This window comes from Lissotriton vulgaris, chromosome 9 (genome assembly GCF_964263255.1).
Source record: "Lissotriton vulgaris chromosome 9, aLisVul1.2, whole genome shotgun sequence".
NCBI classification, from domain to species: Eukaryota; Metazoa; Chordata; class Amphibia; order Caudata; family Salamandridae; genus Lissotriton; species Lissotriton vulgaris.
The window spans coordinates 1,072,885,099-1,072,911,336 of NC_141697.1; the positions used below are offsets into that span (position 1 = coordinate 1,072,885,099).

Consider the following 26,238-nt stretch of genomic DNA (forward strand, 5'->3'; position numbering starts at 1 on the left):
AGTTTTCTCTCAAAACGTAACCAAAAGAAAGAAGAACAAATGATGTTGCAAGAACAAACTGATCGATTCATGAGGATCGATATATCATGAAGGGTCCGTAGGGAACAAGGAGGGAATGAGGAAAATTATATTTTTGGTCATGTTATGTTCCCTAGCGCGTACCCCACCGACTCCATGTACCAGCTTAAAGTGCATGTAATTTCCCTCCTGTGCCAGCTATGAAAACGCAAATACATTTGCGTTCAACGTTAACTTGTCCTCTTTCAGATCCACCATGAATGGATTATATAGTCCGTTCTTAAATATGCTATGCCACCGTCTTTTTGTAGTGTACTTTACATGTTTTTCCTGCTCTGACAGAGTAGGCCCTGAATTTCTGCCATCAAACCTCTTTTGTGGCTCCTGACTCTGACAGCCTCTGCCCAGGCTACCTCTGTACCCGTGAACTCTGACTTACTTTCAGCACGGCCCCTCGCGCTCAGCTCAGCCTGCTTTCTGCCAAGACTGACTATAACCTTCGAGTTATCTGTTCCGCTCCCCGAGAATACATTCCTGCCTACTAGATCCTGTAAACATCCTCCCCAGCTGCAGAGCCAAAGGGCCGACCTGTCTCAATGCAAGTAATTCATAGCCTCTGTTACCATGCTTCCATGGAAGGCCTCGTGCCCCACGCTTCTCATACAGACACTTAGGCGCTTATACACGCATCCACAGTTAGCATAGAATAGCTTTTGCCTTAGAGACCTTTCTGCCCAGATAGTATGGTTCCTAAACATCAGATATCAGATACGATAAAAGTACAAGTTGATCTGACATGCCAGACTTCTGTCTCTTTCCGTCAGTGTAAATGTCAAGTCCCCTGCACCCCGTCAATCACACGTCACACGTCATGCAGCTGCGCACGCATCCAAGTTTCCGATTTCTGCTGACATTGCAACTATTCTGTTAGCACCACCCCTTGGTGCCACCCACTTGCGTCACCTATCAGTGACGTTTCTAGCACACACCTCTGATTCACGCCTAGTTCACGCCTCTTGATTACGTACTAGTAACACGTGTATACTGTTATCTTGTCTTCTCTCAGCTGTTACGCCTCTTACATTGATTCTTATGGTGTAAATCAAGTATATAAGCTATGTATTGTTAATAAAACGGGAGCGCTCTATCCCTTCTGACACCCCTGTGGTGGTCAGAACATGATATCCTGATCAGACCATTCCTTTATGAGGAATAAAACCCTTAGAAACTCTAACACCACGGACTCTGTCTTTTTTCATCCGATCTGAGTTATTATTGATTAAGTACTTACCTGCATAGAAATTAAGAGAGTAAATTAATTATTTACGTCAGCTTGCTCCCCACCCTCGTGAAGAAATGCCACTGAGTTTAGGAAAACAATACATATGCCAGTGCTGTGTGTGGGTTTGCATGTAAAGCAGCCTAAGAACCTGGAGTTTAAAAACAATAGTCAATGCTATCAAAGCACAAGAACCAGTTTATTCAGTGCATTGTAAAACCACTGCTCAGATAATAGCTGCCAATCATTGTAGATATGATCCAAAACAACGTGCTTCCATGGCATGTCCCTGACATGACTTCAGTACTTAGTTGTCCAAACTGGGAAGTACTGAATTAGTGGAACTGGACTGTTTTGAAAGACAGCACTGTAAAAACTGCTGAGCATGTGAAGATCCAAACAGAAATATTTAAAAGGCTCATCATCATCATCATCATCATCATCATCATCATCATCATCATCATCTCATCCGTGAATGTCCAAGGCAAGTCCTGCAACATTTGCTGGCGTCCCCTGCTGGAGCTTCGGAGCGGTTCAAGAAGATATCGGTAGATCAAACTGGAAAAGGACTTTGCAAGCTTTGTCATAAACCCCCAAGAAGATGAAACCTCCTAGACTGATTGTGGTAATTCGGGGGACAATGCCAGCAAATAACCTAGAAGAAACAACAAACATTACCAAGATGAAGTTATAATCCAGCAGAGTCAAGTGTACACAACAAGCATTCAACACAAGATAATATTAAAAAAACATGTCCAGAACATTGCAATAAATTTCTAATTAATGCGTTCATATTAGGAAGAAGAATGTCTAAAAATAGCATTGTTAATCTTAACAGAGCTCTAGGGCAAGCTCATTTCATTAAAAGCACATTTAATACCCTACTACAAATGTTCACAATGCAAGTAAAATCAATAAAGTCATGATAATGGCAGGAGTGGAACCCAACACCTACCTGGCATAAAAGTTAAAATCAACCCCATAGCATGAAACCACAACTAAAATGGGATCATCTGGGCATGGTTGGGTTGTGGCAGCCAATACTACTGGGCATGGTTGGGTTGTGGCAGCCAATACTGCTCTTCAACCGGCCCTCATTCCCGCCCTCCACGGGTGCAACATCCATAGCAATATTAAGAATTGGACAATTTTAAATACATAATAGACCACTGGCACCAGAACAAACATGCTAACATTGATTAGGAAGTACTGAGCTGGAATATTAGTCAGTAATGAGTACATGAATCACTGAAGCAAAGAAATGCGCCGTCATACAAGAACTCTCACAGTCTTAGTCAATGGAGAAGGCTTTTACCAATTTTTAGAGACCTTTCACCACCTGCCTGAAAGGACTGTGCAACAGCAGTCCTCTTTTCTGTGCACACATCTCTGCCTGCTCTCAGCGAAGAAAGAGAAAATGGCTGACATAACCAACTTCAGCCAGGGCTTTATTAGGTTCCTCAACTGATAAATGGTGCATATCACAGCACTGGTGCCAGCTGTCATATTTTCTGACCACATGAGACTTTTCTATATAGGTTAAGTAAAGCATTGGACCATTGTTGGAGATGGCCCTTTTTGCAGGGTTATCCCTAAACTTTTTTCTTCTTCCTCCTATTTTTTCCTGACCTGCTGTTGTTGGTTTTAGGACTCTGGGCACTTTATCACTGCGGATCATTTCTAAAGTGCATTTGCTCTCTGTGTAAATTGTGTTATGGATTGGTCTTTCCATGATTGGCATATTTGATTTACTAGTCCGCTCCTAGTAAAGTGCACTGAGTGTGTCAGGGCATGTAAACCAAATGCTACTAGTGGGCCTGCAGCACTGATTGTGCCACCCACATGAGTAGCCCTGAAAAGGTAGCTCAGACCTGCCACTGCAGAGCCTGCACACAGTTTGTAACTGCCATGTCAACTTGGGAAGTGCACCCACTTGCCAGGCCCTACTCATCTCTTTTCTTACATGTAATTCACCCCTAAGGTAGGCCCAAGGTACCCCTGTGGGCAGGGTGGGGTGTATGTGAAAGGTAGGACATGCCTTGATATATGTGGCATGTCCTGATAGTGAAATACTGGCAATTTTGTTGTATAACTATTGAATGGCTATCTGGCCCATAGCAAAGCACGGGAGTTAATTTAGAAGATCTAATAAATATAACTTCTCAATAGGACCAGATAGGAACATACAGTTTAGTATGCCTTTTAGTAAAGGTCATTTTTACATTCTTTGTTTGTAAATACCAGTCTTAGAAAGTAGGTATTTTCTTGCATAGCCATCCTGTGTGCCTCTGCTAGGATGTGTATTGACTGTCTGGCTTTGGAGTGACAGGGGCTGGGGAGGAGAAGTTCCTCCAGAGAGTCTAGACAGGTCAGGGATGGGCTAAATAGACCTGGGCTGCATTCAGAGTAGTGGGAGGAGTTGTCACTAGCACCTGAACATGCCTGGTCTGCATTTAGAGTAGTGGGAGGAGATTTCACTTGGACCTGAATAGGTCCTGTCTGCCTTGGACAATGCGGTCTCCCTCTCCTGCTGGGAAGCTGGGCCAGAGAGGACACAACTGGTTTGGACTAAGCACAGACACTCTCTGCCTGAGAGAACAAAGGAATTTGGGGTATAAATACTGGGGCCCAGACCCCAAAACATTAGAACTCTTTTGGACCAAGAAGACTGCCAAGAAGAAGAGCTGGAGAAGCTGTGAGGAGGAACTACCACTTTGCTGTATTGGCCTGCAGTGGCTGCTTCTGTCTTGGGCAGTGAAAGGACTGGACAGAACTTTCTGCAATCAATTCTTGTGAGTTTCTCCAAGGGCTTGTGGTAGAGCTTGCCCCCTGTTCAGGAAGTCTCAGGAACAGCAAAGACTTCAAGTTCTTCTGCCCTCAGCACTGGGGACAGTGTGTTTTGTGCTGCAACCCAAGAAAAAGCAACCCAACGCCTTCCATGACGCCGCTGCTGACTCTGTGTCCTGAAGGCACCGAAGCAACGCCACACTGCGACCATGGTCTCACCGACGACGCCTGCTGATGTTGCCACTGAGCAGCTGTGGGCACCGCACTCCGCATCGCACCGCTTCGCTTCACGACACCGCCTTGGTATCCCGGACGCCGCCGCTCCACGCCGAAATTAACGCTGCTGCTTGCACCGTGGTTCGGGGGCACCGCTCGTAAAGTTGCACGATGCACAGCCCTCATCCCACCCCGCAGCCTTGCCTACCAACACAGTGCCAGTGACTCAAGTTTGTTAGCTGACGACAGCGCTTCATCAATGACGACGCCGCTGTTTGCACCGTGACCTGCCAGCACCGCGACGAGCACTGCATCACTGTGCACCGTGAACCTTGTTTCACCGGCGCCGCCATCTGACGCCGCCACTGAGCCACTGTTCGCATCGTGACCTGAGAGCATCGCACGCCGCACCGCTGCACTTTGTACCGCAGCACCAGACGCCACCGTTCCTGACTTCAACCGCGGGGAGTTGGATCTGCAACGTGTGTGACTTCAAGGGCCAGAATACTCCAACACCGACCTCCAGACAGACGCCTGCGGACGCCGTGCTTTCAGAAGCTCATGAACATGTCGCCGACGCCCTGCATTTCTAAAGGTACTGTTTTGCGGGTCTTCCAGACACTGAAGCTGGCCCGAGACGCTGCGTCAGCCAGAATTGTTTGGATTTGTTTGTTCACGACGCCGTGACAGCCCCAGAGAGAGCTATTGACTTCAAGGAACTGTTTTTCGAGGTTATTTTGATAACTGAAGATGTCTAAGTACTGTATTGTGGATTTTTATAATTTTGGTCTTGTCTTAAGTATATAAAGATATTGGATATTTTTCTAAACTGGTGTGGTGTCCGTTTGTGGTGTGTACACTGTATTACTGTTGGTTATGTACAAATGCTTAACACACTGCCTCTAAGATAAGCCTGACTGCTCTAGCCAAGCTACCAAGGGGGTGAGCAGGGGATATTTTAGGAGTGTAACTCCCTTATCCTGACTAGAAGGAAGGGTCCCTATTTGGACAAGGTGCAAACCATTGCCAACTAGAGACCCCCTTTTCTAACAACCATGCTTCGATGAGACTTTATTTTCAAATTGTCCAGCCAGGTCGCAAAGATTTTCTACCAATACAATTTTCAACGTATTTGACTTGAGAAAGTCAGTTGTATGTAAATAGATACTAATGTTGGAAAAAAAGTACTGTAAAATGAAAAGACTACTTTGAAGAAGCTGTACTATGTTTCTACGGTTCACGTATACTGGCACAAACAGGTCTTTAATACTGGACTTTAGAGATGATGAAAAAAAGGACTGTTGTCGCAAATTGCTACAATGAATGTGCAGAACCACATCTACACTAATTAGGTGAAATTTAATTTACACCAGCACAATCGTACATCATTTCCGGAATATCATGATACCCTGTGAAATGCCCATGTTTATGCCATTATGCCACATCAGGCAATTGAGTTTGGAGTGGAGTAAAAATTCTTCAGCAGGAACAATATGGACAAACAGAACTTAAGCGGCTGTTGTTTGCATACCTTGCCACTATTTCTTAGCACCATATGCCCAATTGTTTCCAAAATGGATGCAAGATTGTGTTTTGCACTAAAAAATAACACAAAATGCCAGATCTCTGTAATAACATATCATGTGCGTTTTTTTAAACATTTTGAGTAATTGCAGCAAAGTAAATTAAGTCAATTTTGTCCAGACTAGGCCTAGTAGTAGTAAATATTTATAAAGTAGTAGTACAAGTATTTATATAGGTCAATTACTATCTTTAATCTTTGGCATCTTCACATATCTATTCCCTTCATATAGGAACATGCTACACAATACAAAGAACTGAGAAGAGGTCCCAATTGGGATCAGTCAACACATCAGCCGAACAGACTACTAGTGGACCACCTATGCAAATGGAGAATCTGCAAAAAAGATTGCAACCAAAATGTAATGCTTATAGGATGCATATGAGACACCCAAACGGCTGTCTTACAGAATCCAAACAAATATAGGAAATTTGAACAGCTATGCCTTAGCTTACATCAGGGGGAGTGGACATGAGGGGCGGGAATGTCTCCTGCCTGTTAAATGTGAGTGTACCGTTGCAATAGGTGACCCAACTGCATGGAATATCTGGTATCTGACTTTTTGTGGCCAAGCATGTGTGCTGAGGAATAATTCTTTCGTTTGATTCTGAGGTCCATAGTCTAGTTCTGAGACCTATAGATAGGGTGCACCAAGTGTACCCTATAACTGACATGGGACTGCGGTCCATATCTTGGTTTGCTGACACTAAGCAATGGTGGCAGCTTGCTATTTCTATAATCCTAGCACAGAACAGACATTTTTCTTTGATTCATTGGGGGGGGGGGGGGGGGTATGGTAGCTACCGGTCCCCACCCCTATAAAGCACCACTGGCATGAGGCATCCAGACCCTTGCGCTGAGCATGCATGTGCATGTTGAATGCATTATATGTAAAGCGATTCAGAAAAGGGGGTGGTGATGGACAGAGTATCTGAATATAAAAGAACACTCATACCCAGTCAACAGATCAGGGCTTGATCCATCACCGTTTTTTAGCTCACTGCACCATCCCAGCTCAGAACCTGGCTACATGCAAATTAGTCTGTCCCTGGCCCAGTGCATCATGGGAACAGGGCAGACCAAACTACCAAGCCAATTCTTATACTGGGAAGGAAACAAGCTTCCGGGGACCGGTTTCTGGCATTACAGCCGTCTTCGGGCCGGCTTGCTTGAATCCTGATAGTGCAATGAGCAAGGGACTCACATCTGAGTATACCCTTCCACGCTTATGGTGGACAAAACGATTCAGAAAAGGGGGTGGTGATGGACAGAGTATCTGAAGTAAACAGAACACTCATACCCAGTCAACAGATCAGGGCTTGTTCCATCACCGTTTTTTAGCTCACTGCACCATCCCAGCTCAGAACGGGCCCAGCTTGCTTGAATCCTGATGGTGCAATGAGCAAGGGACTCACATCTGAGTATACCCTTCCACGCTTATGGTGGACAAAACAATTCAGAAAAGGGGGTGGTGATGGACAGAGTATCTGAATTAAACAGAACACTATGTAAAGCGTGTACAATAGAAGGACACTGCTTCAATGAGTCTGAGATTGTTGAGACCTGCAGGATCCAGGGGGTGTGGCTTACGCGCCATGAAGGAATGGCGGATCCCGTGTGAGCTCCGCTTATCGGCGCAACTCTTTGCCGTTTTTGAGCCTCCTGTACCAACTATGAAGGAGTGCCGCTCTATGTGAATCATCCGGATGCTGCGGTGAGCCCGAGGAACTTTTCCCGAAGGACTCCCGACGTGATTTCACCATCTTGGCGGTTCCGGTAAATGTTGCTCGTTCCGTGACACGAGCGGCCTCCATTTCAGGCCGCCTTGCTCGTTTGTCTTTTTCAGGCTTAATTATTCAGCATTTTTTTTGATGTGGAACTGTTCTTCTCATGCTGCGACTGCTATTTTACCCGCTTTCATATTCTTGGCATCATTTTTGTGAAGTACTGTGGAAGTTTTTGTTTTCCTCAACATCGATGCTGTGGTGAAGTGCCTTGGATGCGAGAGGCCGCCATTTTATGGTCGCTGAGCTCGCGTCTTTCTTTTCACCGTTTTTCTCATTGCTGCCTCTACAGTTTTCACTGCCAATATTCAAATAACATCGTCTGCTGTTATATTCTCATCTTCAAACTCAGCACGGATTTTAGTTAAGTACCAATTAACCAAACTCATGACTTTACTCACCATGTGGCTTTAAATTTCATATTGATATTGACTATGTGGACTATCCTGCTATAACCTCCACATATAAATATATTATCTTTTTTTAATCCTCTGCTGCAGCTGTCAATGGATTTATGTTTTGCTGTATAGCTCCACTAGAGTCTGCAAGTATCAAGCTGTTCCAGTCACTATACTATTGTTGTCGTTTTCTTTGAATAGCATTGTGACAACAGGCATCTTTTGCTTACTCAGTGGCTTAGCAATGGCAATGTACTGATTTGCCTCAGTTTGTTTCATGTTGGTTCTGACACCTTAAGATATTGGATCCTCTATTATATCTGGGTTTTTTTTCTACACAGTGTGTCTTAATACCTGCTCTCCATCTGTTTTTTTTTTTTGCATTGCGAAAACTTGCTAATTTTGATTGGCAAACTATTTTTCCAATTTGGCGCTCTTAATATTCATTTATCTTCTTGTCATCTCTGTGGTGTTTTCCCTGCATCCTATAATGGCAAGTGACCTGCATTCTGCTAGATTCTCCGTCACAGGAACCAAACCAAAAAGGCATAAAAATGACCCTCCTCCCATTTATTCCTCTCAAAATCCTGTCTTAGATTCCAATTAGATGAAGTCCATGGTCTTTAACCCTTTAAGTCTGCCACCAACGAAAAAATGAAACAGATTGAAGATCGATGGATTATTATGGAGGGTAAGGTATTGGATCGGGAACAACGGGTCAGTGACTTACAGGATGCTTCTACAAAGATACCCTTACTTGAACAGGAAATCCACAAGTTAAAGATTCACACTGAGGACCTTGAAAATCGTAATCGTAGGAATAATTTACGCCTTTTTGGTTTATCAGAAAGTATTGAAGGTCCTAATATGGTGACATTTCTACAGAAATTGCTACCGGAACTTTTAGACCTTCAACCTACATCATCTCCTCTTAATATACAAAGAGCACATCGATTGGGTCGTCTCAACTCTAATGCTTCTAAATCACGTGGAATCATAATGCTCTTTCTTGAATTTACTGTATTAATGCATATCCTGAAGGCAGTTAGAACTAAACGACGTCTTATTTGGTCTGGTCATAACATTTTCATTTCTCAGGATATTTCCAATGCAAAAATGCTCGTCGCAAGGAATTTATTGCCTTACGTCCTCAAATGCGCCAACTTAACATCCAGTATGGAATTCTTCATCCATGTCTCTGCAGGATAACTCATGATGGCAGATCACGTTCATTTGATGACCCGGAGAAACCTAAATCTTATCTTCAAGGCCTTCCGTCGTCTGGAATGGATATTAATCCTTAAACTTTGCCTGCAATGTCTACCATCGTTTGGACTGGATGCTACTGTTTGACTTTTCTCCTTTCCAAGATTGTCACTTGTTTTTGATATGTATTTTCCTTCACTCCTTTTATAGGTTATATGTCTTTATATATTTATGAGGTTCTTCTTTCCTATCTTATTTTATCTTAATTTTATGGGGCCCAATTCCTACTGGCGCCTCCATGCTCCTCTCCTGTCATCTGCTTTTTGTCTTACAGATTTGTATGTTTTTCCTTGATCTGTTTTTTCTTTTCTTCTTCTGTCTCTTTTCTTTTCAATCTTCTTCTATTCTGTCTTTTCTCCACTGATACTATATTTTGGTAAAGTAGGTCTTTTTGTAATTCTATTTTATGTAGTATGTTTCATATGTAATTCTTTGTTGTGTGTTTTCCCTTACAGTTGTGTCCTTGAGATGTGTCATCTCCAACTATGTTCTACCCTCCCTTACCTCCATTATGTGTAATTTCGTTACGTGGAACGTACTTGGTCTTGGTAATCCAATCAAGCGACAAAAGGTACTGTCTCGTTTATCAAAACTTAACTCACAAATTTATTTTCTTCAAGAAACTCACTGTAATGGTGTTGAATCTCTTAAACTAAAAAGGCAATGGGTAGGCTAAGTTGTTTTCTCTCCTGCTATCCACAAAAAGGGGGGGGGGTTGCTATATTGTTCCATAAAGCTTTAGCAGTACAAATTTTATCCTCACAATTTGATTTTGATGGACGATGGGCAATGGCAAAGATTGTGATACAAAATAAAACGTTGGTTCTTTTGAATATTTATGGTCCTGTTAAGCCTGAACCCAAATTTTGGAACCATATTAAAGTCCTCCTTTCTTCAATTGAATGTCCCAATATTATTGTTGCCGGTGACTTCAACCAATGGTTAGATCCCTTTTCTGACAGATTATCCAAATGTAAATTTCAACCTGATAAATCTCACAAAGCTTTTCAGTCGGCCATTGCCTCTCCTCCATTATATGATGTTTGGAAGACTTGTAATCCTGACTTAAGTGAATTTACTTTTTTTCTAATGTACATCACACCCGCTCCAGAATTGATTATATTTTGACCAGTAAATCGTGCTCCCCTCTATCCAAAAATCTGACACATATTTCTCCTCAATTCAGTCGATGGAAATTTAATACCTTTTTGTTGAATGATACGGTTTTTCTAAAAGAAGCTTCCTCTTTTATTAATGAATTTTTTAGTCTTAATGACCCATCAGATACCTCTGTTCCTAACAATTGGGATGCCTTTAAGGCTGCTTTTCGTGTCTTTACCATCTCTTTTGTATCGAAGAAGTCCAAAAGAAAGAAATATGAAGATCAACTGCAACAACTTAATAGCTTAGAATATACATATTTTACTTCTCGTTCCTCTAATGCCCTTCATGATTTAATTAAGGCTAAATCTGAGCTTAAAAAGTTAGCAACAACTGATGCATGTCATATTTTGCTTAAGATCAAATCGAAGTACCATGGTGGGCAAAATAAAGCGGGGAAATTGTTAGCTAACTATTTAAAGATTAAATCTGAGTGTAAGCCTATTGGCCCTATTCTTAATGAATCTACTAATAAACTAGGATCATCGGATAAAGACATTGCTGAGGTTTTCAATGACTATTATAAATCTCTTTATTCCGATGAAACATTTTCCACTGATTTGAACTTAAAAACTTTCTTTTCCGGCCTACCCTCCCCTCCATCTCTACCTGATGAATTTAGTGTATTAGAAAATGACATCAATTCTCAAGAGATAACGAATGCTATTAAAGCCCTAAAGAAATCAAAAGCCCCGGGACCTGATGGATTATCTGTTGAATTTTATAATACTTTTTACTCCATTTTGGTCCCTAAACTTCTTCTCCTTTTTATTAATTCATTTATTGCGGACGCAAAAGCTTCTGGCTCTTTCATGGATGCTTTTATCGTTATCATACCCAAACCTGATAAAGATCATTCCTATTGTAAAACTTTTCGTCCCATATCTCTAATTAATTATGACTGTAAAATCTTTGCCAAACTTCTTGCATCCCGACTTGACACTATTATTCCTCTCTTGATTAAGACTGATCAAGTTGGATTCGTGAAGGGCAGATTAGCATCTGATAATGCTCGGATGTTTACTAATATCATTTCCTATGGTAAAAACTATAAATCTCCCCTTGCAGCGATGTCCTTGGGTGCCGAAAAGGCCTTTGATCGTATTAATTGGCAATTTATGTTTCACACTCTTAAATGGTTTGGTTTTGGATCCTCTTTTATTTCTTATGTAAAGCTCTTGTACTCCTGTCCCAGAGCCAAGATTTTTGTTAATAATCACTTTTCTAGTTCATTTTCTCTATCCAGAGGAACGAGGCACGGTTGCCCCCTCTTCCCTTTACTTTTTATCTTATGCCTTGAACCCTTCCTAGAACGCATTCGTATTAATTCCCAGATTGCTGGTATTAAACATAATTCTGTAGAAACTAAATTATCTGCTTATGCAGATGACATCCTTATTTATATGTCCAATCCCACTGACTCTCTACCTCATTTTTTAAATGAGGTTCCATTGTATTCCAGTATCTCCGGTTACAAACTTAACCTCTCCAAAACTGAAGTGTTACCCCTAAATTCTTTATGTAATCAATTTATGTTCAGTGATACTAATTTTGCTTGGTGTCCTTCTAAAATTAAATATCTTGCATTTGGTTTTCGTCTTCCCTACACAACACACTTAAATTCACTCTTGATGCATTATTAAATAAAATTAATTCACTCCTCCTTATTTGGTCACCACTATATCTCTCCTGGTGGGGCAGATTAGATACTATTAAAATGATGATTGTGCCTCATGTTTTATATACATTATCGATGCTTCCTGTTAAAATTCCTACTACATATTTTTCTAAAATAAATTCTATATGCATAACATTTTTGTGGAATAATAAACACCCACAAATTGCTTTACACAAACTTATACGCCCTAAGGATGAGGGTGGTGTGGGTTTTCCAAATGTTACTGCTTATCATTCTGCTTTTTTGATTAAACAATCTTTTTCATTAGCGTAGGATTTTGTGGATAGCCCTGTTCCCAAATGGGTTCATTTTGAACGCTCCCTCTTAAAAGATTTTTCTTTTCAACAGGTAATTTTTATGTCAAATTATCATTTTGCTTTTTGTCTACTAATCCCATTTTAAAATACTCCCGAGCTTTGCTCTATAATACTTTTTCTAAGGATTTTACTCCTCTCCAATGCTTCTTGTCTTCCAGTGTATGGTACAATAAATTTCTCAAATATACAGGTAAATCATTTTACTACAAATACTGGAAAGAAAAGGGTATTATTTTTGTTCATCAATTATTACACGATTTTTCTATTATCCCCTTCACTACCTTACAGGCACACTATCAATTACCTGATTTCTCTCTTAATGAGTATGATATTATTGTTAATGCCATACAATCTCATCAAATTACTTTTTCCCTCCCACCTCAGGTACCGTCTCTATCCCCTTCCACACCTTTATATACTTTATTATCAACTCACAGACCTAAAGCCGCTATTGTATATACGTTATTATTGTTAATTGCTGTTGACCGCCCTAAGTCTCCAATTGAGAATGCTTGGGAAGCAGATTTATCAGTTTCTTTATCTGTTTCCACTGGGATAAAATATGGTCCAAATTATTTAAAACCTCTGCTGCTGCTCATATAACTCAATCCTTGTGTTTTATCTATCAAAGAGCATTTATTACTCATGTTAGCATTTGTACAGTTCCACCTTCATCATCTCCATTATGTTGGTCATGTTGCACTGAAATGGGCACGTTAATACATTTACTTTATGAATGTTCTAATGTTTTATCCTTTTGGAATTCTGTTGGAATATTTGAATGTTAGTGTTTAACTTTACTACTACATTAACTTTACAGAATGTTTTCCTTGGATATTTATCTCCTGATTTAGATGTTGCACGTTCTTCTCCTAGATTATTTGATCTTTTTATTGCATTAGCTTTTAAAGTTATTTTGTCATCCTGGAAGGATAATTCAAAGATTTCTCTACTCACTTGGTGGAATTTTATTAGTGATGAACATCGGATTGCTTCCGTTTCTTCCTCTTCTGTTTCCCCAAAAATTAAATCAGATCTTCTTTGGCTTCCTTTTACTTCTTATCTTTCTACATATCGTCCTGCTCGTTAATTCTCTCTCTTTTCTCCCTTTCTCTTTTCTGCTCTTTCTTTCTTTCCTCCTCTTTTTAATTCTAATGTCCTTATTTTGGTTATTTGCTATTTGCCTGCTTATTCATCTTACTTATGTTATATATGATATTTTATGGCTTGTATATGTACTTGAAAACTTAATAAAAATTTCTTAAACAAAAAAAAAAGACCTGCAGGATCCACTTTGGATTGCCTCTTATTTTACATGGCACACAATAAAGTTTGTAATAAACACTCCTCAAACAGTGGAAGTGTATTTCCTACATTCCAGAGCTGGAATGTTTAACCCGGACACTGTTGTGCGAGAGGATGGAGACAGAGCTGCCTCTAGTAATTTGATGGTAACCTCTTAGCAGGGAATCAGGGATTACCTCAGCACAGCCATTTGGTGTATTGGTGGGAAGATTGTGGTGACTCAACAGATTCTGTTCATAGGGTATGGAGGCTTCTAGGCAGCCTCTTTTATCTTTCCCGAATGCTACTTCAGGAAGGCTGGTGACAGCCAGGGGCAAGGGTTTCACACATCCTTGCACTCATGTTTTCGTGGCTAACCCAGCCTGAAGTCAAAGTCGTTACTACCTGCTGTGAGAGCCTTCAACTTTTACAAATACTGTGTGAAGTATAGGAAGAAAATGAAATATGTAAAGAAACCACCGAATCCAGTTACTGGCCATGACAACGCGATTAACATCCCCAGTCTGAGAAGTGTCTATACACTAACCTGGCAGAGATCCAAGTTCTTCAAGACATCTTGCCCCAAGAGTGTGATGACTCTACCTTCTGCACACCAAGACCCAGACCTGCACCACCGACAAGAGGATGGAAGCCAACCTCCACGACTGCTGGGACTTGCTTGATCAGAGTCAACTTCCGAAGAGCTGCTGGGACCTGCTTGATCATAGTCAACTTCCCAAGAGCTGCTGCCTCTGCACAGAGCCCTGAGTAAAGAAGTTTAAACCACCTTGCTGTGGCACCACACCAGTATCTGCTCATTTGTTTGGTTGTGGTCCGCATGCTCGTGCTCAAGACTAACAAGCACCAGATATCTCTTATGAAAAGCATCACCTGAACTGAACATTGACAATGAGCTTTAAGACAGATATATGTGGTGCTTGAACAATAAACCTCTTGAAAGAGAACTGTCTAGTGAAGAAGATTGGGATTGACCTACAGGTAAAAGGAACCAGGGATGTATGTCATTACATCGCATACTATTACCGCGCGTGCCATTACAACGCGGTTATTACTACGCGATGTCAATGACATCGCATGCCATTACATGGCATACTTTTACCATGAGTATGCCTTTATCACGCATGCCATTACAACGCAAAGGCATGCGTGGTAAAGCTATACTCGTGGTAAAAGTATGCAAGGTAAGTGACAACCCTACACCTTCTCAACACACTACTCCCACCCCTACACTACCCCTAACCTAAAACACTACAACACTACCCACTCTACTCCCACACCTACACTACCCTAAATCATAAAACACTACTACACTACAACAACACCCACACTACTCCCACCCCTACACTACCCTAAACACTAACACACTACTACACTACAACACTACCCACATTACTTCCCCCTACACTACCCTAAACCCTAAAACACTACTACACCACCAACACTACTCCCACCCCTAAACCCCAAAGCTAATGATGCCATCTGTCTTATTGGCAATGTCTGCACCCTCTCAGATAAGGACATTTCTGATATATATTGAAATGCTGTGCATTAGGGGTAGACATCTTCTAATGGCCCATTGTAGTATTCTTGCATTACGTTTCATTTCCCATGATATCTCCTATGTTATCCTCTCCCTAGCTGCTCAGCCTGTGTGAGTGTTCTGAGTGGAATGTTGGTGTGTGGGCTATGAGTGGAATGCATGAGTATCTGGAAGAGTGATGACAGTTGGTAGATGGGGTTGAGCAGCTAGCAGGCTGCTCCTGGGGGGGGCTGTTGATAAGGACTTACTGAGGATTTATACTACCTGCCTACTTACCTGAATAAACCTACTTGGATTAGAACATACAAGTGTGCCATCATTACTACACCCATTCTACCCATCTTCCCTATTTTGCTCCACTCTTTGAAGGAAAAGGAGATTTTGTAGTTCCATAAGGGGTTTAAGGAATACACATGAGCTGCAGAAAATATTTAGTTGAACCAGACTGTTCCCAGTATCAGCCCAACAAATGAATAGGTGCATGGCCCGGCTAGCCTTCCAAATAGCCTCAGAGCTTGTCAAAAAGGAATATTAAAATGGCCGAATAAAGTCTTTGAGTCTCTCAAGTTCAGACAAGGTGTTGGTAAAATATTTCCAACAAAGGCGCCTCGAAAGGAGTTTATAAAGGACAATGGTGTGCAATTTTGTTCTAATGAGATAAGCGTTTCTTTTTTTAGCGAGATGTGGTGTCCTCCATCATCAAAGTGCATTTCAGAGCCCTATAGAGAATGAAATGAGCAAGAGAGCAATTAGAGGGATCAAGGAGAGTTTGCATTAAGCAATAATTTAGTCTAATATGATAGAGGAAATGGTATTAGCATATAGAATCACTCTTGGTGGTGAGAAAGAGCAAAGCTCATTTGGAGTAATGGGGTGGATGAATCTGTGTGTAAAGATGTGTATCATGATCTGAAGTAGCTATCACAGCAGGGAAAAGGCAAACAGCACTGGAAAGAGAGAAATCTCAAAGGTGCAAGTAACAGTAAATTTGTACTTGGCGATACCTCGCTGCCCAGTAGCTGGAAAGGTTTGGGTGATGTTTTGTCAGGCTAAAGGGTGGATTCTGGTGTAATGTGGATAGACCAGTGCAACTGGGGCCATATCATAAAAGTGAAAAAGGGGTGTTTGAGCCCCCTGGGACACTTTGGTATTACAGAAGGGGCTGCAGACGCTTGTGCATCCCCTTCTGTAATACTGAATGCATTGGCGCAGTGCTTCCTCGAGAGGACCTTCCCTCATTTGCATAGGGGCGTGACCCCATGCAATGAGGAAATCCTTGTGCCTCTGCGTCATCGCTGTATTACAGACGCGGAAGCTCCCAGGAGGCACACTGACAGTGAGCCACCTGATTGCAGTCCTCTGGAGGGGGGAAAGGGGAGCCCCATGGACCCCCAGACATCCCCTTGCAGACCGGTGCAGTCACTCACTGCACCTGTCTGTACTGTGAAAACACGGAGTGGCTTCAAAGCAGCTGCTCCATTTTTCACATTAATACGCTGCCCCCAGGGCAGTGCGAATTCATGGCTGCACTGGGGGCATCGTACTGACCCTAATACAGCGCATTTTCCTTGACTCTGTATAATACGGCCCCTGGTGTGAAGTCTGGTGAAGGTACTTGATTAGGCCTACAAAGGAAATATATATGGCTGAACAAAGGCATGTCAAGCAGGAGAGAATACATTCAAATAAATCATATTTAAAATGTAGAGGATCAAAAAATATCCCCAGTTGCATAGCTAACTCAAAAAAATGTAAAACACACTAGTATTTTTCAGTAGGGCTGCTATCCCTTTAATTAAACAGTATAGGCACCTCTCTGCAGAGCTGCCATTATTTCAATAGTACAGAACTGGCAATTGTCAGCAGGGCTTGAATACATGTAATGGAACAGAGCTGCCATTTGTCAGAGGAGATGCCATCCTTTTAATATGACAGTACAGAACTTCTCAGCAGGAATTATATACTTTTAGCAGGATAATGCAGTTAATTCTCAGCATCACTGCATTACTCGCTATGGGCAGGCCCAGAACATTTCCATTGGGCTGCTGTACTTTTAGTGGGGCAGTAAGAAGACTTTGCAGTAATGGTTGCCATAAATTTAATAGGAAAGTGGTGCTACTCAGTGGCGTAAAGAAACTTGAGGGCGCCCCCCAGTAAAGTACATCGAGGGCCCCCCTCCAGACTCACTCAGGAGCTCTCAGGCCAGGGTAGTGTGCTGATGGGGCCCCCAGCACTGCGGGGGCTGTGGGGACCTTAGCTACGCCACTGGTGCTACTTCCCAGCTGGGGCAGATATACATTGAATGAGAAAGTACTAACACTTCTTAACAGGTTTGTAACCCTTTTGCTAAGATACAAAGGTACAGAGGACACTTCCTTGTGTAGAAAATAAAGCATGATATTTCCAGAAAAAGAAGGCTTCAGACCCGAAAACGTTTGTCAAGGAAATCCAAGTTTATTCGCAAAAGTGACACGGCTTGACAAGTAAGGTTCAGCCACTGAACAACTCCCAACTGCCAACCCCCATGTATATATACGTTTACCCCCCCCCCACTTAAATATATACAAAATACCTTCCAACGTGCAAGGGCTTGTTACAAGTGGAAGGGCCACATATGAAATAGGCACGCGCCACGCAACTGTGTCATGCTGTGTTCATTTCATAACAGTACATCAAGATAGAAATGTAAACACCAACGCACAAGCGTAAACAAAGACTACGCTCCCGCACATGCAACACACCTTCTCCCTTTACTTTTTTTTCCATGAAAAAGGTTGTCCTGGAACCTCATGGGTGGACCCCGAGAACTCAGGGGCGTCTCCTCCATGTGGGCAGAGGAGCGTTGCCCCACTGCTTCTCGCAGTACAAGAAGCAGAAACCTAAATTGGTATTTTAAATACATTTTTATGTTTCTGCTTCTAACGATGCGAGAAAGCAGAAGGGTATGCCTGGTTGGGGGTGGGCTGGTCTGCTGGAGTCCAGGGGAGGAGTGGCTTGCCCACTCTGGGTGAGCTGTCTGTTTGTTCAGCCCCAGGGCCGACCAAACCAGTCATACGCACTCTGCAGCCTACATAGAGAAAATGGCCTCCCCATAGACGCCTATGGGGTCGGCGTCCCAGCGAATCACAATGCTGCGATTGCAGCGTTGTGATTGGCGGAGGGGAGAGAGGCTGCCTGTGGCTACTTACTGTCAGAAAACGACGACATGGGACGCACCTGCAATCGCATAAGTAGGTTAACTTAAGTTAACCTACGAGTCATACTGGTTGCGACTGCGAGATCTCACACTTCTAGGAGCTTCTTTGACAATATCTGCAACACCAGAATGAGTGTTTTGAACAGACTCCTGTTCCTCCACATCCAAAAATGCATTGCTCCCCAGCTTATCCAAACACACCTTCCTACCTGTAAACAACGGAGGTATATCAGGCGGCTGGGATCACAAAGCAGGATTAGTCCGCTTTATGAATGAGGGTGGTGGTGTGTTCGTGAAATGTGAACATGAATGAGTGATTGGGGGGTTAAGAGTTAGCTGGTTAAACGTAATGGCCGATGAATACAGAAACATTTTTAGAAAACGTTTTTGCTCAAAGTAAAGAGACACTTGAATATGGGCTAACTAACTGCATGCAGAGAAACATATTCAAAATATCGATGGCACGTATTTTTGGAATGCTGCTTCTATAAATTGAAACAAATGTTAATTTCTTGGAAATCCCAGTACGCCAAGATGTTTGACTGGGATAGACGTGCCCTAGATGATGACAGTGGCTGGATAAACTGTACAGGCTGGGTATTCCGAACCACTAATGGCCCATGGGTCAGCGGCTATCTAGAACTACTGATGGTGTTGGAGAGAACCCCTACCCCACACCTACCGGAGTCCAGTGGGCTTCTAAAATTATGTTGAGGAGGACATCTTTGCCTATGAATACTGACTTGCTCTCTCCCCAGAAGCATTTCTTTTAGAACGCGAAGTTAAGTCTAAGGAAGTAACCGCTGGAGGTTATGGAACAAATTGATCATGATCTTTAAAGAATGAAAGCTTTATCTGGCTAGAAGAAAAACTGTGGGCTCAGCAGAAACACATGGTTAGCTAGCCATCAGTAATGTGCTCATGAATAATTTACCCATTTTGTATTGCGGATAGAGCTCGTCTGTAGGGGCATCAACATTTTATTTTCATCAAACTGGAGGCTGAGGCCTTGTTTCTGCACTCCAGGCGTGAAATATCGAGAGATGAGTTAAACCTGCCAGTGGCTCTATAGACCTGTGTTAATAGTGATGGCTGTAATGTCAATGAAGTCTTAAGACATCAACAGCTTCTAATCAGTTGCTTCTTTGCTCACTCAAATTAATCAGGCATCTATGATCCTAATAGTCATGGTGTGGGAGCAAGGAGAAGTACCAGTAAAACAAGAGCTACATCAAGAAGGTTGTAAATGTCATGATGATGTTAACCTGCTTGAGGGAGAGTCTGAAGCACTGATAGAACTTTTCCTACTAGGTTTGAACCTTTACCTACTACTCCATGTGGGAAGTTGAAGCTTTGAAATTGCGCAAAGTAGCATCACCACCACAGACCTACGCGGGTGTGGGAAGACAGACACTGAGCATTCTTTGGAAGCCCTGTGACTATTGCTCAGTAACTATGAAGTTGTCCGCCAGTCAGTTGCTTCTTCTGGATCTCTTGAGCCCGTTGGTCGACCTGGCTCGATGTTTAAACCTGTGGCCCAGATTTACAAAGTGTAGGAAGCAGTCTCTTTATATGATATACCAAAGTGAGGTATGTTGTGTAAAGAGTCTGGGGGTTCCCTTAAGAGTGGATCACCTGTGATAATGTTAGCTGACTGATCTTCCATTTGAGAGCCATTTAACAGAACATCAGATATTGATTTTTGTAATGATCTGATAGAGGCATTTCTGGATGCCACCACAATGTCAGGGCTCTCAGCAGAAAGGGGTTGCTGAGCAAACATTGACTTTTGAGGAACCAGTCACTAAAACTAAGCAAGGTTTAATGTACAAAACGTCCATCAGGAATTCAGGAGAGTTGCACAGACATAATTGGATAGGAGTCTTGAGGTCTCAAAGGCGCAATCGATGACTTCATGGTGAATCTACCACTTCTGTGGATAGTGAAAATATCTGCTCAGGCTGTCTGCCCCGGTGTACAATGAGCAGTTTGGATCTCATCAACGGTAGGCAGAGCTAGGAAGATTGTCTTTAGCTTCAACACGGTTATGTGGAGATAAATATTTGGCCTGTCTCACAAGTACTGATGGAGAGTTACCTGTCTAAGCTTCCTGTCCATAAACTGAAGATTCAGTTGTGATGTTAAGTTGTGGAATGCACAGACAAAAGAGGCAACCCACCGTGAGTTGTAGGATAAGGCTGGGATCAGATACAGCATTGAACTTGGGCTCTTTGTCCAGCAACTGATTACAATGCTCTGCCAGTTAAAGTTGCAGTGACCACAGGTGGGTGACCAGCCCTTGATGTGGCAGTTAATCCCAGGAGAAATTATCTACTAGCTGGCCGATGGCCGTAAGTCTCTATGAAGGGGAAACACATTTGCAAGACCAGAGACGGACTTACTCAGAAAAACCAATGAGCATAATTGTCAGTTTACAGGGAACCCAAGGGTGAATAGGGACCTGATGTTATGGCTGATGAAGACTTGGACTAGATTTGTATGCCTTCCTTGACACTACTTTGACTATGCAGGTAGCAATACACAAAAAGGGGTGGGATAACACTGCCTGGCATACCAGCACATAATTCGCCCAGATGCATTGTGGTAAATGCAGTGCTTGATAACACTCACTTGAGTAGAACGTCTTTAGAATTACCATTGTTTTTGAAGCCAGATATGGGGTTCACTAGTAAGCAATCTGGTAGAAATAGGCCTTCCTCAACAGCAGAAAAGAAGCCATGGGTTCAGGATTTTGTGGAAGTCTCTGGAGCTGCATTGAATTGGAAGAACCCCATACTGGCAATGTTGCTCTCCCAATGTGCATGGTGGTAAATTCTTCTGTTCCTGCAGGATTGGTTTCCATCAGTGGCTCTTGAGATGTTGACTGAGACAGAGGTGGCCATGATGATGGTGGCTGGAGAAACTGTACAGGATAGGAATTCCGAACCGCTAACAGCCTGTGGGTCAGTGGTTATCCAGAACTACTGATGGTGATAGAGAGAATCCCTACCCCACACCTCCCGAAGTCCAGTGGGCCTTCTGAAATTATGTTAAGGAGAACATCTTTGCTTCTGAAGGCTGGCCCGCTCTCTCCCAAGAAGCATTTCTTTTAGAACGTGGAGTTAAGTCCAAGGAAGCAACTGCTGTAGGCATGGAAGAAATTGATCATGATCTTCAAAGAATGAAAAGCTTACTCTGCCTAGAAGAAAAACTGTTAGCCATCTACAATGTGCTCATGAATCATTTTGACCATTCTGTATTGGTGATGGACCTTGTCAGTAGGGGCATCAAATGTTATTTTCATCGAACTGGAGGCTGAGGCCTTTCTCCTTTGCTCCAGGCTTGAAATTTCAGGAGATGAGATAAACCTGCCAGCGGTTCTACAGACCTGTGTTCATGGCGGTGGCTTTAATGACAAAAAGTCCTAAGACACCAACAGCTTCTATTCAATTGCTTCTTTGCTCACCCAAATTAACCAGGCAGCTATGATCCTAATTAGGCCTGGGCGGTGAACTCTGCTTGGCCAGTGGAGTTTGTGCAGATTTTGCCACTCGTGCTCCGCTTGGAGCACAGAGTTCAGCAAAAGCTGCACAACCACCGCGTAGCAGAGTTTACCAGCTAGCGCTCACCCCAACTTGAAGTTCTCCACTTCTCTTGCTTACTATTCGCACCACTCACTTGGCTGCCCAAGCCCCTGTTGGCTGATTGAATGATTGATTGAGTGAGCTCACGTCCTTACGCAGATCTGAGTCCCGTGCTTCGCCTTTAATCAGTCCCTCCTCCCTTGAGTCACATGTTTGCTCTTTCTGGCCTCATCCAGCAGTTCGCTTTTGGGCCACATACAATCCCTGCAAATCCTCATTGTAGGTTTGGACCCGCTTCATGCTCACTCTAGAGCCTGCGAAAGTCCAGTTACCACGGCCTCCTGCAGCATTGTCAGTCCTGTCTCCAGTCCCAAAATGACGGCGTCAGAGGATTTACAGAGGCACCGACCCCCGCTCTTCCTGCTGCCCGCTGCCTTACCCACAGCTACAATATCGGACCCCGATGGCCCATGGGCCACAGGGGGTACCCTCTATCCTGCAACAGCAACACACGACTTACAGGCTGGACCAGGCAATGGAGGAGGCAGTTAGTTACCTAGGGCATCCTCAGCCTGAGCGGCTGCAACATGCAAAATTTCCCAGGGGGCGGCCACGACATGATGGACAGTCGGACACCACACAAGCAGGTGTGCTCGGAGGTTGTGGTTTTTTTAAATACTGGAATGGTTGAGCCGTGCTTTTTGATTATTGACAAGAAATATTGGTGCATGGATATTTTGGATTGCTTTGTTTGTGTACTTCCCAGTGCGATAAATTGTGCCAGCGATGGCCCATTGGTGATGTTGTTGGCCTTACATATCACTTATATCAAGTGATGCACTCTGGTCCTCTAAGTGTTATGACTGCACCGGTTATCACAATATCCGCCGATCAGTTGTCTGATGCCATGTCAGTTCATGATGCTAGCTTTTGAGCCTTTATAACGTGTCTCCATTATACAGCTTTTTCTTTACACTGGCCATTAGCAACACTGGTGCGATGTGGCCATGGAGGCCAGCGCCAAGGGGTCTCTGAGGTAGCACATAGCTGGGCTCCTGTGCGTGAATCCTGCCTGCTTCCACCCTTGTGCACTGAGATGGCTCCTGGTGAGGGGAGTCCAGTTGGTGCTGGCTGTGGCCAGCTATTCAGAACTGCACCGATGGCGGTGGCACAGAGAGAGTCTGTTTGTATCCTGCAGAGTCTTGATTGTTGTCAGTGCCAGCACCTCTGTGAGTACAATTGATGCGGCGCCTCTAGCAATCGAACAGGGTAGCTTCCACTCGCTAAGCATCAAGTGCACTGTGCGCCCACTGTGCTGGGCTCCCCTACCATGAAATCACAGGAGCTGCGGGGGACAGAGGTTCTATGTTATCATGAGCAGTGGGATTGGGCCTTCCATGCTCATTGACTGAGATACAAAAGGGGGTGGTGATGGACGGAGCATCTGAATCAATCAAACACTCACACCCAGTCAAAAGATCTGGGTTTAATCCATCACCGTTCTTTAGCCCACTCTGCCACCCCAGTTCAGACATGGCTATATGCAAATCAGTCTGACCCTGTGCCTCATGGGTACAGTCCAGCCCGAACTGCCAAGCCATGTCTTCCCTGGACCGGAAACAAGCTTCCGAGGACCGGTTTCTGGCATTCCAGCCGTCCTCAGCCCGGCTTGCTTGAATCCAGTGGCAAAGTGAGCAAGGGACTCACGTCTGAGCATACCCTGCCACACTTATGGCGGCCAAAAGCGGTACAAAAGGAGGTGGTGATGGACAGAGCATCTGAATCAATAAAACACTCACACCCAGTCAAAAGATTTGGGTTTAATCCATCACCGTTCTTTAGCCCACTCTGCCACCCCAGTTCAGACATGGCTATATGCAAATCAGTCTGACCCTGTGCCTCATGGGAACAGTCCAGCCCGAACTGCCAAGCCATGTCTTCCCTGGACCGGAAACAAGCTTCCGAGGACCGGTTTCTGGCATTCCAGCCGTCCTCAGCCCGGCTTGCTTGAATCCAGTGGCAAAGTGAGCAAGGGACTCACGTCTGAGCATACCCTGCCACACTTATGGCGGCCAAAAGCGGTACAAAAGGGGGTGGTGATGGACGGAGCATCTGAATCAATCAAACACTCACACCCAGTCAAAAGATCTGGGTTTAATCCATCACCGTTCTTTAGCCCACTCTGCAACCCCAGTTCAGACATGGCTATATGCAAATCAGTCTGACCCTGTGCCTCATGGGAACAGTCCAGCCTGAACTGCCAAGCCATGTCTTCCCTGGACCGGAAACAAGCATTCGAGGACCGGTTTCTGGCATTCCAGCCGTCCTCAGCCCGGCTTGCTTGAATCCAGTGGCAAAGTGAGCAAGGGACTCACGTCTGAGCATACCCTGCCACACTTATGTGCCAAAAGCGGTACAAAAGGGGGTGGTGATGGACAGAGCATCTGAATCAATCAAACACTCACACCCAGTCAAAAGATCTGGGTTTAATCCATCACCGTTCTTTAGCCCACTCTGCCACCCCAGTTCAGACATGGCTATATGCAAATCAGTCTGACCCTGTGCCTCATGGGAACAGTCCAGCCCGAACTGCCAAGCCATGTCTTCCCTGGACCGGAAACAAGCTTCCGAGGACCGGTTTCTGGCATTCCAGCCGTCCTCAGCCCGGCTTGCTTGAATCCAGTGGCAAAGTGAGCAAGGGACTCGCGTCTGAGCATACCCTGCCACACTTATGGCGGCCAAAAGCGGTACAAAAGGGGGTGGTGATGGACGGAGCATCTGAATCAATCAAACACTCACACCCAATCAAAAGATCTGGGTTTAATCCATCACCGTTCTTTAGCCCACTCTGCCACCCCAGTTCAGACATGGCTATATGCAAATCAGTCTGACCCTGTGCCTCATGGGAACAGTCCAGCCCGAACTGCCAAGCCATGTCTTCCCTGGACCGGAAACAAGCTTCCGAGGACCGGTTTCTGGCATTCCAGCTGTCCTCAGCCCGGCTTGCTTGAATCCAGTGGCAAAGTGAGCAAGGGACTCACGTCTGAGCATACCCTGCCACGCTTATGGCGGCCAAAAGCGGTACAAAAGGGGGTGGAGATGGACGGAGCATCTGAATCAATCAAACACTCACACCCAGTCAAAAGATCTGGGTTTAATCCATCACCGTTCTTTAGCCCACTCTGCCACCCCAGTTCAGACATGGCTATATGCAAATCAGTCTGACCCTGTGCCTCATGGGAACAGTCCAGCCCGAACTGCCAAGCCATGTCTTCCCTGGACCGGAAACAAGCTTCCGAGGACCGGTTTCTGGCATTCCAGCCGTCCTCAGCCCGGCTTGCTTGAATCCAGTGGCAAAGTGAGCAAGGGACTCATGTCTGAGCATACCCTGCCACACTGTTCCCATGAGGCACAGGGTCAGATTGATTTGCATATAGCCGTGTCTGAACTGGGGTGGCAGAGTGGGCTAAAGAACGGTGATGGATTAAACCCAGATCTTTTGACTGGGTGTGAGTGTTTGATTGATTCAGATGCTCCGTCCATCACCACCCCCTTTTGCACCGCTTTTGGCCGCCACAAGTGTGGCAGGGTATGCTCAGACGTGAGTCCCTTGCTCACTTTGCCACTGGATTCAAGCAAGCTGGGCTGAAGACGGCTGGAATGCCAGAAACCGGTCCTCGGAAGCTTGTTTTCGGTCCAGGGAAGACATGGCTTGGCAGTTCGGGCTGGACTGTTCCCATGAGGCACAGGGTCAGACTGATTTGCATATAGCCATGTCTGAACTGGGGTGGCAGAGTGGGCTAAAGAACGGTGATGGATTAAACCCAGATCTTTTGACTGGGTGTGAGTGTTTGATTGATTCAGATGCTCCGTCCATCACCACCCCCTTTTGTACCGCCATTGACTGAGATAGTTCCGCATTACACGATGTCTTCACTGCCTGAAAGTGTTTGAAAACATGCTTTTTGCCATTTGTTGGCAGCCCGTTCATAACAGATTGATGGTTATTGGTGATGTGAGAGGAGAGTTAGGCTGGAAGGTGTGATACTCCCCCGCTTGAGGAACTTAGCGGAATTCTTAGGAGTTTTAGGTAACTCCGCTGAATTCCGCGGAGTGAAACTCCGTGA

The 26,238-nt window shown here is 44.1% G+C and overlaps 1 protein-coding gene across 2 annotated transcripts in view; it reads right to left on the reverse strand.

Moving 5' to 3' along the window:
- Nucleotides 1-1,475: 1,475 nt before the first annotated feature.
- SLC25A26 (solute carrier family 25 member 26) overlaps nucleotides 1,476-26,238 on the reverse strand; it is an 885,107-nt gene continuing 860,344 nt past the window's right edge. Inside the window, exon 10 of one of the 2 annotated variants that reach the window (XM_086936841.1) lies at nucleotides 1,476-1,952. In XM_086936841.1, coding sequence (XP_086792967.1) covers nucleotides 1,832-1,952 — 121 coding nt within the window. In that variant the 3' untranslated portion in view covers nucleotides 1,476-1,831. The remainder of the gene's footprint in view (nucleotides 1,953-26,238) is intronic. The other variant, XM_086936842.1, reaches the window with a different exon arrangement.